General features: G+C 40.1%; 1 protein-coding gene across 3 annotated transcripts in view; it reads left to right on the top strand.

Moving 5' to 3' along the window:
• Haus6 (family with sequence similarity 29, member A) overlaps positions 1-13402 on the top strand; it is a 38978-nt gene that overhangs the window by 6815 nt on the left and 18761 nt on the right. For 2 of the 3 annotated variants that reach the window (NM_001401872.1, XM_056985531.2), the window contains exons 3-9: positions 1607-1685; positions 3063-3195; positions 6061-6205; positions 7927-7992; positions 8671-8719; positions 10052-10222; positions 13165-13358. In NM_001401872.1, coding sequence (NP_001388801.1) covers positions 1607-1685; positions 3063-3195; positions 6061-6205; positions 7927-7992; positions 8671-8719; positions 10052-10222; positions 13165-13358 — 837 coding nt within the window. The remainder of the gene's footprint in view (positions 1-1606; positions 1686-3062; positions 3196-6060; positions 6206-7926; positions 7993-8670; positions 8720-10051; positions 10223-13164; positions 13359-13402) is intronic. The other variant, XM_056985532.2, reaches the window with a different exon arrangement.

Raw genomic sequence — 13402 nt, 5'->3', positions numbered from 1 at the left:
GACCAGACTGGTCTCTAACATCTGCTTCTGCCTGTAGTGCTGGGATTAAAGATATGTGCCACCATATCAGCTTCATGGTCTAAAAATTAATGGGTTGATATATACTTATTTTTTCTCTGTAAAATTTTTATTTTGGGGGCACTACAGTGATGGTTATGCTTAAGTGCACTGGCTGTTCTAGAGGACCTGTATTTGATTTCCCACACCCACATGTTGGTTTACAACCGTCTGTATATAACTCTGGTTCCAGGGGATACAACACCCTTTTCTGCCTCTGCCTCCTTAGTGCTGGTATTAAAGACAAGTAACACTACCTAGCTAAATCCTTCTAATTCTATCAAAAAGAGTTCCACTTGCTGGTGACAAAAACATTCAAATATGGGCCTGTGGGGCTTTGTTATTCAGAACACTACAAGGGGCTTCAGATTTTTCTGATGTTTTTTCCCTGATTAAAACCATCATGGCTCAGTCTGTGTTTTAGATAATGTGAAGACAGAAGTAAGCATTATTCCTAAAGTCACTTAGCTGAGAATATAACTTGTTTACATTTTAGCCTTCAGTCCTGTTTTCTGTAAATGTATTGTTGTTTTCCTTGTCTACCAGGGATTAAATTTACAACCCTATGTGTTCCAAAGTACAAACAACGTGCTTGTTTTTGAGAGGTCGGGTCTCTCTATGTTGCCCTGCTTGGCTTGGAACTCCCAGAGATGCTCCTGCTTTTTCCTCCTGTCTTCAGGGATTAAAGGCATATACTCTCATTGGGCTCAAAGCTTGATTCTTTAAATAAGTATACCTCAGTAAATAAGTGGACAAAAAAAGGTTATTGAGGGAGTAATAGGTAAATTGTAAAGTGTCCCCTACCCCCTTTTCCATAGCTAGGGTGTCACTGTTACCCCTTGCCTGCCTGGTTCTCTGTAGATTTTGAACTCACAGAGTTCCACATGCCTCTGCCTTCCCCCAGTGCTCAGATTAAAAGCTTGTACCAAGATTGCCTTATTTTTCTTGGCAAATCTCTATAATAATTATTTGTAATCAAATGAACTTCTTATAATGATGACCTAAGAAAGAACTTTTCTCATAGGCTGATATCTTTAGTTCAGACTAGGAATACTAGTTTAATTTGTTTTGCTTTAATGTTTCTACTGTGGGGAACAAATCCGATGTTTTTTAAATTTTGTATTTTGGGAGGTATGGTAGTTTGAATAGGAATTACCCCCCCCCCCCCATAGATTCATGTATAAATGCTTGGCCATAGGGAATGTCACTATTAGTAGGTATGGTCTTATTGTAGCCTTGTTAGAGGAAGAGTGTCACTGTAGAGGCTGAGTTTGAGGTGTTAAATGCTCAAGCTACAACTGATGCCACACACAGTTCTCTTCTGCCTGCAGACGAAAACGTAGAACTTTAGGTTCCTCTAGCCTTCATGTCTGGCTTTCACACTGCCCTGCTTCCCCCATGAAAATGGACTAAACATGGAAACTGTAAGCCAGCACCAACGAAATGTATTTCTTTATCTGAATTGCCTTGGTCCTGATGTCTCTTTACAGCAATAAAATCTAAACTAAGACCAAAGTGTTCATTAGTCTACTGTTCTTATCTTTTCAAGAGATTGCTGGCCTCCATTTGACCAAAAACTTGACATGGAATTCCGGAAACATTGCTGTGAATGGTTAAAAGAGATTTCTGTAAGTATTTCCTTTGTAAAATAGAAAATGCAGATTTGAAGGTCCAGGTGTGCCTGTAATCCCAGTGCTTGAGAGGCAGAGAGAGGCAGGAGGACCATCCAGAATAAGGCTAACCTGGCCTTTGTAGTGAGTTCTAGGCCAGCCAGGGTGACAGATTGTCTTACAGAAATAAACACAACAACAAACAAAAATATCCCTTTGAAAAGACTGAGGATGTAGCTCGGTGCTAGGACACTTGCCCAGAGTGTGTAAGCCTTGGTGGGTTCCACCACCCTAGTAAAGCCATCTAACCAAACCAAGAACAACTAACTACTAAACTACATTAATCCTTTTCAACAGATGAGATGTGTGAGTGTGTCTAGGCCCAAGGTAGATTTTTGGATGTCTAACTTGATTATACTTTTCTTTTGATTTTTTGAGACAGGGTTTCAGCTCTGGCTGTCCTGGAACAGGCTCTGTAGAACAGGCTGGCTTTGGACTCAAGATTGGCTTGCCTTTGGCTCCCAAATGCTCCTATTAAAGGTGTGGGCCACCATGCCTTTCCAAAGCTGGTTCTCTTTCTGAACTTAGAGCCTGCCTGTGACTGCCACCAGAAAAATTGTTTATGTGTCCCAGAGTGCTGGATTACAGGGAGGTGCTCTGCCGATCTGGCTTCTTTTTGGATTCTGGGAATTTTAACTCTTCCTCCTGCTTATGTGATAAGTACTTTATCTATTGAGCTATCTCCCAGCCTCCAGAGTGTAGCTGTAGCTGGCCTGGAATTGATACATAGATCAGTCTGCTTTTGAGCTCCTAGAGACCTTTCTACTCTTCTCTGCCCGAGTGCTCAGCCTAAAGGCCTGTGTCAACATTCACAGCCCGTTATGATTTTGTTCTCTCCCTAGTGCTGGGATTGTAACTCTTAACACTCTACTCAACCTTCTTAGTTTAAAAAATGGTGGGAGTGGGCTGGAGGTAGTAATTAGCTGCAACTTTATGTTTTCTGTGTATTTTCCATTCCTCTATGGAAATCTGATTTTTCCAGGCCACTGCTTTGAAGGGTTGATGGTTTACTGTGCTACAGTGAGGAGCTGACATGTGGCCTCTATTGCAGAATTGTCATAGGATGGGGCTCAGTGGTTTAGAGCATTGGCTACTCTTCCAGAGGACCCAGGTTTGATTCCTAGCACCCACATAACCATAGCAGCAGCTCATAAACTCCAGTTCCAATAAACTCCAGTTCTAGGGGATCTGATGCCTTTTTCTGGCCATAACCTTGAGTGTATGCATCTATACACAGGCATACATGCAGGCAAAGCACCCACACAAATAAAATAATGAAATTAAAAATAAGTGATTAAAATTGTTGATTGAATCATCTCATGTCTTCTTTCCTAGGCTGAATGTGGGAGTAGTTTTCCTCAGGTTGTTGGCTCATTGCTTATGTCTCCCGGTGGTCCTAAGTTTATTCATCTGATGTATCATTTTGCAAGATATGTTGCAATCAAATACATTAAAACAAACTCTAACAGTAAGTTTACTTATACTTTGTTTTTATTCTTAATTGTTATTTATTATTTTAAAATCAAGATCAAAATGAGCTAAGCCATTCATTTGCCTGAAAAAGCATGTGGTTAATATTTTACTATCTAGACTGGAAACCTCGCAATGAGCCTGTTAATGTATGTGTCACTTTGTTATGTTCTGGTACAGAGTTTGGAGTACATTTTCCATAGAAAGGTCAGATAAGTATTTTAGGCTTTATTCCTTACCTCTGTTTTGTTTTTATAACAGTTCAGAGACAGAGAAGCTGCAAGCATGGTGGCACATGCCTATTATACTGGGGCTCAGGTGGGAGGAATAGAAGAGTAAGCCTCTTTGTGCTGAATAACAAGTTTTGGGCAAAACCATCACTACCTAGTGAGAACATGTCTTTTTTTTTTTTTTTTTTTTTTTTTAATCTTTATTAACTTGAGTATTTCTTATTTACATTTCGATTGTTATTCCCCTTCCCGGTTTCTGGGCCAACATCCCCCTAACCCCTCCCCCTCCCCTTCTATATGGGCTTGTGAGAACATGTCTTAAAGACATTGGAGAAACTCAGTTTTACCTTGCTTGCTTAAAGGCAGCCACTGAGACAAATTATACCTCTAATCCAGCATGGTAAATATTGTTAGAAGTTTAGTTTGGTAACTGGTGTAGGTGTGATTCTGATACTAAGGTCCTGTTTCCCAAATGGTTCTTGATCTGTCAGTAAAGAAGCCATGGGCTAATTGATGGGCAGAAGGGATAGGTGGGACTTCTGGGCCTACAGAAAAAGGAAGGAGTACAGAGTTCATCAGGCTTCTAGTGGAGGAAAGGTGCCCAGCCCTGTGAGCCACATAGGCTGGTCCTTCAGGTGGGTGGTCAGGGGACTTTAATAACTAAAGTTTAGGGCAGGTGGGAGGTGCAGAGCTGAGAATATTGCTATGGACATGCTTTTCCAGGCCAAAGAGAGTAGCACCCAATAATTGTCCCAAGAAGGCAAGTTGAAAGTTTGTGTCTTTTATCCATGGATTCAAGGGAAGCTGGGTGGGGGCTGGTAGTGCTGCCCGATCCTGGAGCTTAGGCAGGGAAGGAAAAAGCTAACCACAACATGCTGGCTTTGATTGGTGGTTTTTATTTCAAAATTTTTAATTCACTGGTTCCTAAAAACCAAATAAATGAATTCTTACAGCTAATAAAAATGTATGGTAATAAAAGCTGTGACACTGTTAGTTTTGCTCATAAAATGTGCACAGTCATAAGGCAGAAGTAAGCGTTGAAGCATTGAACCCTGCTGCCTTCCAAGTCCCTGACATAGCTTATTTTGAATAGGTAGTATATTCTATTAAAAATCAAAATACAAGAACTCACCCCTTGATTTTTGTTGTTGTTTGTTTGGGTTTTTTGCTTGTTTATTTTTGCAAGATCGGGTTTCTCTTGTGTGTATTTGGCTGTCCTGGAGCTCAACTCTGTGGGCCAGACTGGCCTTGAACTCAGATCTGCCTGCCAAGTGCTAGGATTAAAGGTGTGCACTACTGTCACCTCCACCACTGCCTGGCTCACCCTGTGTTGTTTGACTTTATGTTTTTTTTTCTATTTCCTCTTTTTTTTTTTTCTTTTTTCCTTAGACGGGTCCTCTCTGCCTAACTGACTATTCTGGAACTCACTATGTAGACCAGACCGGCCTCAAACTCGGATTGACCTGCTACCAGTGGCTACCAGGCCTGGCAGTTTGATGTTTCAGTTATATAAACAGTGTAATCAGTAATCTAAGTGAATGTTTCTTCTTTCTTCCCCCTCCTGGCTCCCTTCTTTTATCTCTCCTACCTTCCCTTCATTCTTTTTAGCCTCAGTCTCCCTCGTTTTAGGATTACAGACATGTATCATATTGCCTAGCAATGTGGATAGATTGCTCAGCTGTTAAAGCCTAGACTCACAACCGGAAAAGAAAACGAAAAAACAAGCCTTTTGCACATATACATAAGTAGGCTCTCTCTCGCTCTTTCTCTCTCTCTGTCTCTCTCTCTGTCTCTCTCTCTCTCTCTCTCTCTGTCTCTCTGTCTCTCTGTCTCTCTCTCTCTCTCTCTCTCTCTCAGACAATAGATAGATTCAGAAATGGTTATACAGACCTATACTTTAAGCCCTAGAAGGCTGAGGCAGGCTGACCTCAAGTTGAGAGCCAACTTTGTTGCATAGTGAGTTCAGGCCTCCTTCATGGGTCTCTTCATAGGAGACCATGTCTGGCTGGTGTTTAATGCATACTTTTAATTCTAACCTTTGGGAGGCTTAGTCAGGAAGATTGTTAGTTTGAGGTCAGCCTGGACAACAGTGTACATTTCAGGCTAGCTTGGATGCATGGTGAGGTTGTCTCAAACACTACGCAAACAAAACAAAAGGTGGAGGAAACTCATAAATGAGGCTGTAGCCCTGATTTTGGTTCATTGGGTATCAGAACTTTCTTTTTAGAACTGCTTTTTATTATACCGGACAAAAACCTTAATTTGTGTACCCAGCATGCAGCTGAGATTTCCAGTGTTTAGGAGACCTCTGTATTCAGTGATTTTTCTTCAAGTAGTTAGACATTGTGGAGGTATCTGCAGCATGCTGGGATGCGGGTAAGCTTTAAGTGTGCTATGGGGACGGAGACTGAGCGAGTATCCTATCCATACTGTTGATCTGTGTTTAGTAAGATGTGGAGATGAAAACCTGACCTCAGATGGGATTGTAAGGATTCGTCGTCATTGGTCATCACTAGCAAAGTGAAGAGTTGCTTGAAAAAAATGGCACTTATTTTATTAGGTTTTCTTTTCTCTTGTCTTACTGGAAAGACAAGCTCATGGTGACGTTTTCTGTGATCTTGCCTTCTGTTTAGATTCTCCACATTTTGCAGAAACATTTAATGCAAAGCCACAAGATATGCACAAGTGCCTTGCCAGATGCCATGTAGCACGCAACAGATTTTTACAGGTTTTGCAAAGAGAACATTATGTTACCCAAAAATACCAGGATAATGCGCAGTAAGTAATATTTTAAAGTTAGAAAATTATTTCCTTTTTGAGTAAATATCACCAATATAAATATGTCCAGAAATGGCCTACTTCAAAATCTTGGTATTAATATTGCATTTTAACTGTACAATTTTGAAAATTATTTTTATTTTATGTTTATGGGTGCTTTGCTTGAACATATGTCTGTGTACCACATGTACCTGATGCCCACAGAGGCCAGAAGAGATTGTTGATTCTTTGGGAAGTGCAGTTACAGAGAGTTGTGAGCCACATGGTGCTGGGAATTGAACTAGAGACCGTGAGGGCAGCAAGTGCTCTCCAGTGCTTAGCCATGGAGTTGGAGTTTTGAATTCTAACCGTCCTCACTCTATTTTGAATTTTTTTTTTTTTTGGTCTGGATATACATTTTGTAACTTTTTAATGTTTATTTCATAGTTTTAGTAGATATTTTATTACCTTTCAACAAGTATTCCATATTTTAGTTATTTTATATAGTAGACTACTGCATGTAGTGAGAATTCCGGAAATTTGGTTTCTTTAAAAAACAGAAATAAGAGTTTGTTTTTGTTTTAATCCCAGGTATGAGAATATGGGGTTACTTTGGACTGTCTGCAGTAGCTGACTATGATTTGCCTTGTGCTCTAGCAGAGGTGTGGTTTTGCCAGCTGCAGATCGTTTCTGCAGTTGTGTGATGTTTGGACTTAAATGGGTATATAAACGATAGGGCCCCAAGATGGTGGGTTTGGTGATTGTTGGTCTGTGTCCCCCCCCCCCCCCCGCCCCCATTCTTTATCTCTTTATCTCCTCTCTAGTGGTAGGGGTGAGATCCAGTGTGGGAAAACAAGGAACCACAAAGTAGCAAAGTGTGTGTGTGTGTGTGTGTGTGTGTGTGTGTGTGTGTGTCTGTCTATCTATCTATCTATCTTCCTTCCTTCCTTCCTTCCTTCCTTCCTTCCTTCCTTCCTTCCTTCCTTCCTTCCTTCTGTCTATCTGTGTATCTTCCTATCTAATTTTGGTTGATTGAGAGGGTCTCCCTGTGAAGTCCTGGCTGACCTGGGCTTTGCCATGTACATCGACCTTGAACATGTGTTCCTCTTGCTTCTACATCCTAAGGATTACAAGCATGTCGCATGATCCAGTTCATAGTATTTTATATGTCTGTTTATCTACTTACTCAATAAATCTTTTTCATTTTTTTTCTACGTGTGTACTGTTGTTACAGCATGAAATGAGACAGATAAGACTGACAAGGAATTGACTGTCTTTACTTTTACTTGTAAAAATAAGCATATTGTGTGTGTATGTTTCACATTGTGTCAGTGCAAGTCAGGACAACTTTTTTTTAAAAGATTTATTCATTTATTACATATAAGTACACTGTAGCTGTCTTCAGACACACCAGAAGAGGGTATCGGATCTCCTTACAGATGGTTGTGAGCCACCATGTGGTTGCTGGGAATTGAACTCAGGACCTCTGGAAGAGTAGTCGGGTGCTCTTAATCGCTGAGCCATCTCTCCAGCTCCAGGACAACTTTTGAAAGTTGTTTTCATCTGCTGTATGGTCTGGGTATTGACTGAGTGGTCAGGCTTGGAGGCAAGTACTTTACCCCTCTGAAGCCTCTTGCTTGAATTTTTACTGTTAAAGCACAGTAAAGATAAGAAAAGAAAGTAAACAAGTGAGGTATACCAGTTAACTATAATGGGATGTTCTTTTCTGTTGTTTCTTACAGTCTGATTGTTAAGCAAGTACGAAACGCAAGATCAGAATGCATGGGTCTACAAAACCAAATTAAAAGGTAAGTGACTTTTAGAGCTGGAATATACCTTATATAAAGTTTAAGATTTGAATTTTACAAGTAATGGGACTACTAAGAGTAGAAGGAGAATAATATGTCATTACTTAGTTGATGCTAGGACTAGAACATTTTTTTTTCTCACTTTTAATGCAGCTCTAAAAATTATTATTGCATTGTTGAGTTCTTAGTGGTTTTTTTTTTTTTTTTAAAGATTTATTCATTTATTATATATAAGTCCACTGTAACTGTCTTCAGATACACACGAGGTACAGACAAGGGCATCAGATCTCTTTACAGATGGTTATGAGCCACCATGTGGTTGCTGGGAATTGAACTCAGGACCTCTGGAAGAGCAGACAGTGCTCTTAACCACTGAGCCATCTCTCCAGCCCGAGTTCTTCGTTTTTGAAACAGGATCTCACTACGTTTGTAGCCCTGGCTGGTTTAGCACTTTATGTAGATCATGCTAATGTTGAACCGATAAGAGATCTACCTGCCTTTGCCTACTGAGCATCCAGATTAAAGACTTGTACCACCACACTCGGTTGATAGTTGGAGAATTACTATTTTTTAACTGAAATACCTGTTTGTAGTTTGCAGACCACTTAGTTTCTTGGATGTAAAATTACCATGTGAATTTTTTCTATGAATAATTCAGTCATTTAATTTTTTTATTAGACTGGGACCCTGTGATGAAAAGAGTAATATACAAGAGAAGATTCAAAAGGTGAGACACTTTGAATAGCAGGGGATCTGTTTATTGTGAATGGCTCTGTGGGGTCTCAATGTTAGCATTTTTAGATCAGTATATTACAGAATCCTGATGATGTAATTCCAAGTGAGACACAGCAAAAAAGAACATATGTAATAATTTTAGTTTTACTTAAAAATATAGGTTTTATACACACACACACACACACACACACACACACACACACACACACCCCTATATATCTATATATCACAATAGGAGATAACAAAATGTTCACTGTAGGTTATTGATGGAAAGGTTTGGTTTGCGGTTTTCTAAGCTCTCTATAATGAATCTGTAGCATATGAGGGATAAGAAAGAGCAGGAGAGATGGCTCAGGTTAGAGAATTGGCTGCTTTTCTGGAGGACCTAGGTTTGGTTCCTCATATCCACATAGCTCCTCACAATCATGTATAACTCCAGTCCCAGGAGACCCCATGTCCTGTTTTGGTGTTAGCTAGCAGTGGGTGAATCTGGTGTATAGGCATACACGAAGACAAAACATCCATACCCATAAAACAACAGTAATAAAATGTTAAAAAAAACAAAACAGAAAAAATATTTAAAAAACACATCATTGCTCTCAAGGGAAACTAAGTCCATAGTGTTTATACTCATTTTATCTTTGTTTTGAAAATGAAGGGTGTGACTGTTTCTCACTTGCTCCTGTTAGTTCTTTTCTTTCTTTCTTTTTTTTTTTTTTAAAGATTTATTTACTGTATATGAGTACACTGTCGCTGTCTTCAGATGCACCAGAAGAGGGCATCAGACCTCAGTACAGATGGTTGTGAACCACCATGTGGTTGCTGGGATTTGAACTCAGGACCTCTAGAAGAGCAGTCAATTTTCTTAACCACTGAGCCATCTCTCCAGCCCCTGTTAGTTCTTTTCTGACTGAATCCTTTTCATTTGTTTTGTTTTTCCCTTCCCCTCCCCTTTCCTCCCCTTTGGCATTTGTTTTCTTCACTTTTGAGCTTTCCATAGGTAACACAGTTTTGGGGTGATAGTATAAAGAATTTTAAAGTTTGTTTGGAATTTATGTAAACTGTATTTTCCCTAAGAAGTTCCTTAGCTCAGCTGTGATGGCACAAGCCTTTGATCTTAGCACTGGAGAGGCAGAGGCAGGCTGATCTTAGGAGTTGGAGGTTAGTGTTGTCTAAGCCGCTTCTTTGCCAGCCAAGGTTTCTTAGTGAAGAATTACTTAATTTTCTCATCAGCTATATTTCATTCGTTATTAGCCAAATTTATGCCAAATTTTTCTTAGTATGGACACATGTGTGGATTTTATATTTTGTTTTGTTTTCGAAGGTTCGGTCTTTGTGGACTTCAGTGAATGAGACACTCATGGTTTTGGAAAAGGAGAGAGAAGTTGTTAGCTCACTCTTCAGTTTTGTCAACCAGTATGCTTTGGATGGGGCTAGTATTTCTGTTAATATTCCAAGGCTCTTACTTGACAGACTAGAGGAGCAGATATGTCAGGTAGGTTTTGCTGTAAAGGAAACATGCTAAACATGCTAAAATAGTGTCACTGCTCTTTACATTGTGTGTCATCGTAGAGATTTCCCACTGCTTCAAGCATCTGTGTTCTCTGTCAAGGTGTGTGTGTTCCTATCCATTTGCTTTTGTCATCTCTTCTACCTTGTTCAGTTTTGTATGATATAGAAAGGTTAGCCTTGCTTAGAGTGAAGATTGTACTGTGTTAATTTTTTACATTTTGTGTGCATGCGTGCAGTGTGTGTATACATGTGAGTGCACTCATGCCACAGTGTGTATTTGGAAGTCAGAGGACAATTTATGGGAATCTATTCTCTTTTTTCATGTGTGTTATGGGGCAGAACTCAGTTCTCCAGGCTTGGTCACAAGTGCATTTATCCACTGAGCCATTTCAACTTTTTGTATCAGTTGTTTATAAATTTTCCCCTGCCTCAGCCTCCTCAGTGCTGAGATTGTAGACTCCATCAAGTCTCGCTCTCATGTGTATCGTTTGTTTTTCTTCTTATGCCTGGTTCAACTTTGTAGTCTTGGCAGGTCTAGAACTGGGTTTATAGACTAGCCCAGCCTCTGCCATCTAAGTTCTGGAGTTAAAGGGTGCCCTACTACATTTGGCTTCCAGAGAGAGGGCCTTTTATAAAGTCTGTATGCTCTAGCACTTTTTTACTTATTTTCAAGTAGAATGTGACTGGGGCCATCATTCACAAACCTTGCTGAGGTACAAGTCTTTGGAAGCTTCTGCTCCTCAGTACCCTACTCTGGAGAACAAGCTGTGGGGGAGGTTCCTCCCAAATTGCTTCCCTTCCCCCCTTCCCTTTCATCTTGACGCTCAAGCATTCCGTGACTGCTTTACCTCCTTTATCTCTGTGATGGCAATACCTCAGTTTTCTTTGTGGGTTTTCACAGTGCTGGTCTTAGTGTTTTCTTTTCATCCCTCTCCACGCCATCTATATTCTAAGCAAGAGAGGAGGTTTTCCATGTTTGTTTTTGTTGTTTTGAGACAGGGTCTGATCTCTATATAGCTGTGCCTATGCTGGAACTTGCTATGTAGACCAATCTGGCCTCAAACTCACAGAGATCTGCTTGCCATTGTTTCCCAAGTGCCATGGCGTTAACAGCTTCCTATCAATAATTTTATTTATTTTATTTTTCAAACAGTGTCTCATGGACACTAGCATTATAGACCAGGCTAGCCTTGAACTCACAGAGACCCTCTTGCCCTGCCTCCTGAGTACTGAGACTAAAGACATACACCGTAACATCTGGTCCCTATACAATGTTACTTCACATCTCTCTTCTTCAGCCAAACAAACAAAGCCCAGTCTACCATCTGCATGTTTCTGTTTTCATTTGGAACATTTAGTTGAATGGCTTACTTACTTTTTCTTTAGTATGTACCCTTTATTTAGTACTTACCACATACCGGGTACTGACGGTAGTATATAGAAGGTACGTAGATAAAATATTTTGTGAGATTTCACTTTAAGATACAATATATGTGCATCAAATTCATAGTATATAGCAATTAACATTCGTGAATTCAGATTTCTCCAGGGTGTAGGCAGGTATCAAAAAAGACATTAATTATGTATGAGAATACAAATAAGGAAGTGGTGATGTCTTTAGAGAAAATCACTATTAATGTTTTGTTTTGTTTTGTATGAGATACTGTCTCCCTGTGTAGCTCTGGCAGGTTTAGAAGTCATCATGTAAACCAGGCTGGCCTTGAACTCACAGTGATGCGCCTGTCTTTGTTTCCTGAGTGCTGGGATCAGTGGTGTGTTTTTTGAGACAGGGTCTCTCACTGGGACCTGGGGCTTGATAATTAGGGTAGGGGAGAAAATGTAGGAATCTTCCCGTCTCTACTTTGCCAGTGCTGAGATTACAAGTACACGTCACCACACTCACTTTTATGTGGGTAGTGGGGGCCTCATGCTCGGATGGCAAGCACTTTATAAGGACTGAGTACTCTTCATCAGCCTCCTGATTTTTTTTTTTTTTTTTTTGGTTTGTTTGTGTTAGGATGGATGGCATTTGCAACTTTTGTTAAAAATAAACTTGTCACTTGGTAGAGACAGGCAGATCTCTGGGCTGCAGGGCCAGCTTGATTGACATGGTAAGTTCTAGTTTAGCTGGGCTACATAGTAAGAACCTGTCTCAAAGGAAAAAATTGATTTTTTTTTTGCTTTGTTTTCAAATCTGCTCTATATATTTAAGCCATTAAGAAAAGATTGGGGGCTGGTGAGATGGCTCAGCGGTTAAGAGCACTGGCTGCTCTTCCAAACGTCCTGAGTTCAATTCCCAGCAACCACATGGTAGCTCACAACCATTTGTAATGAGATCTGATGCCCTCTTCTGGTGTGTCTGAAGACAGCTATAGTGTGCTCATATACATAAAATATAAATCTTTAAAAAAAAAAAGAAAAGATCAATTTCTTTTACTTTTATATGAATGCTTGCCTCTGTGCGTGCGCGAGCATGTGTGTGTGTGTGTGTGTGTGTGTGTGTGTGTGTGTGTGTGTGTGTGCATACCATATGTGTACCTGCTAGTCATAGATGCCAGAAGAGGGCTGCATCCAGGAGGAGTTAGACACAATTGTAAGCTTTCGGCACTGAGCATGAGTCCTGAGGAGCACCAAGCGCTCTTAGCCAACTGCTGGCTTTCTCCAGCCCCCCTTTATTTCTCATCCCATCTGTTTGCGTTCTCTTTGTTGCTAGGTTTTTGCCCTTCTGCATGATAGAAGACTGGTGTGCAAGTCCTTTGACGGTTTTTACAGGACTGAGATTATTTACCTGGTTTACGTTTGGGTGGTTGTTGATTTCTCCCCTCACTCTTAAGGCACTGTTACATAATAGTAAAAAGCATCCATGTAATTTTATCACCTTAAGAACCTACCATCTTTGCTTTTTGTCCCCCTTTTGAACTTTAGTTGCAGATAGGAAATGTTTATGAGGCTGGAAAATTGAACCTCTTAACAATTATTCAGTTGTTAAATGAAGTCTTGAAAGTAATGAAATATGAACATTGTAAGGCTGGCCAAGCAAGATTGACAATAGACCTCCACTACCTTGAAAAAGAAACCAAATTTCAGAGGGAAAGATTATCAGATATGAAGAACATGAGGTACATAGAAAGCTGTCTTGTTATTTTGCTATGGGATGGATAGG

This window comes from Rattus norvegicus, chromosome 5 (assembly GCF_036323735.1).
Source record: "Rattus norvegicus strain BN/NHsdMcwi chromosome 5, GRCr8, whole genome shotgun sequence".
Classification (NCBI taxonomy): Eukaryota; Metazoa; Chordata; class Mammalia; order Rodentia; family Muridae; genus Rattus; species Rattus norvegicus.
The sequence above is the reverse complement of the archived record's forward strand: the minus strand, read 5'-3'. Positions and strand labels throughout refer to the sequence as shown.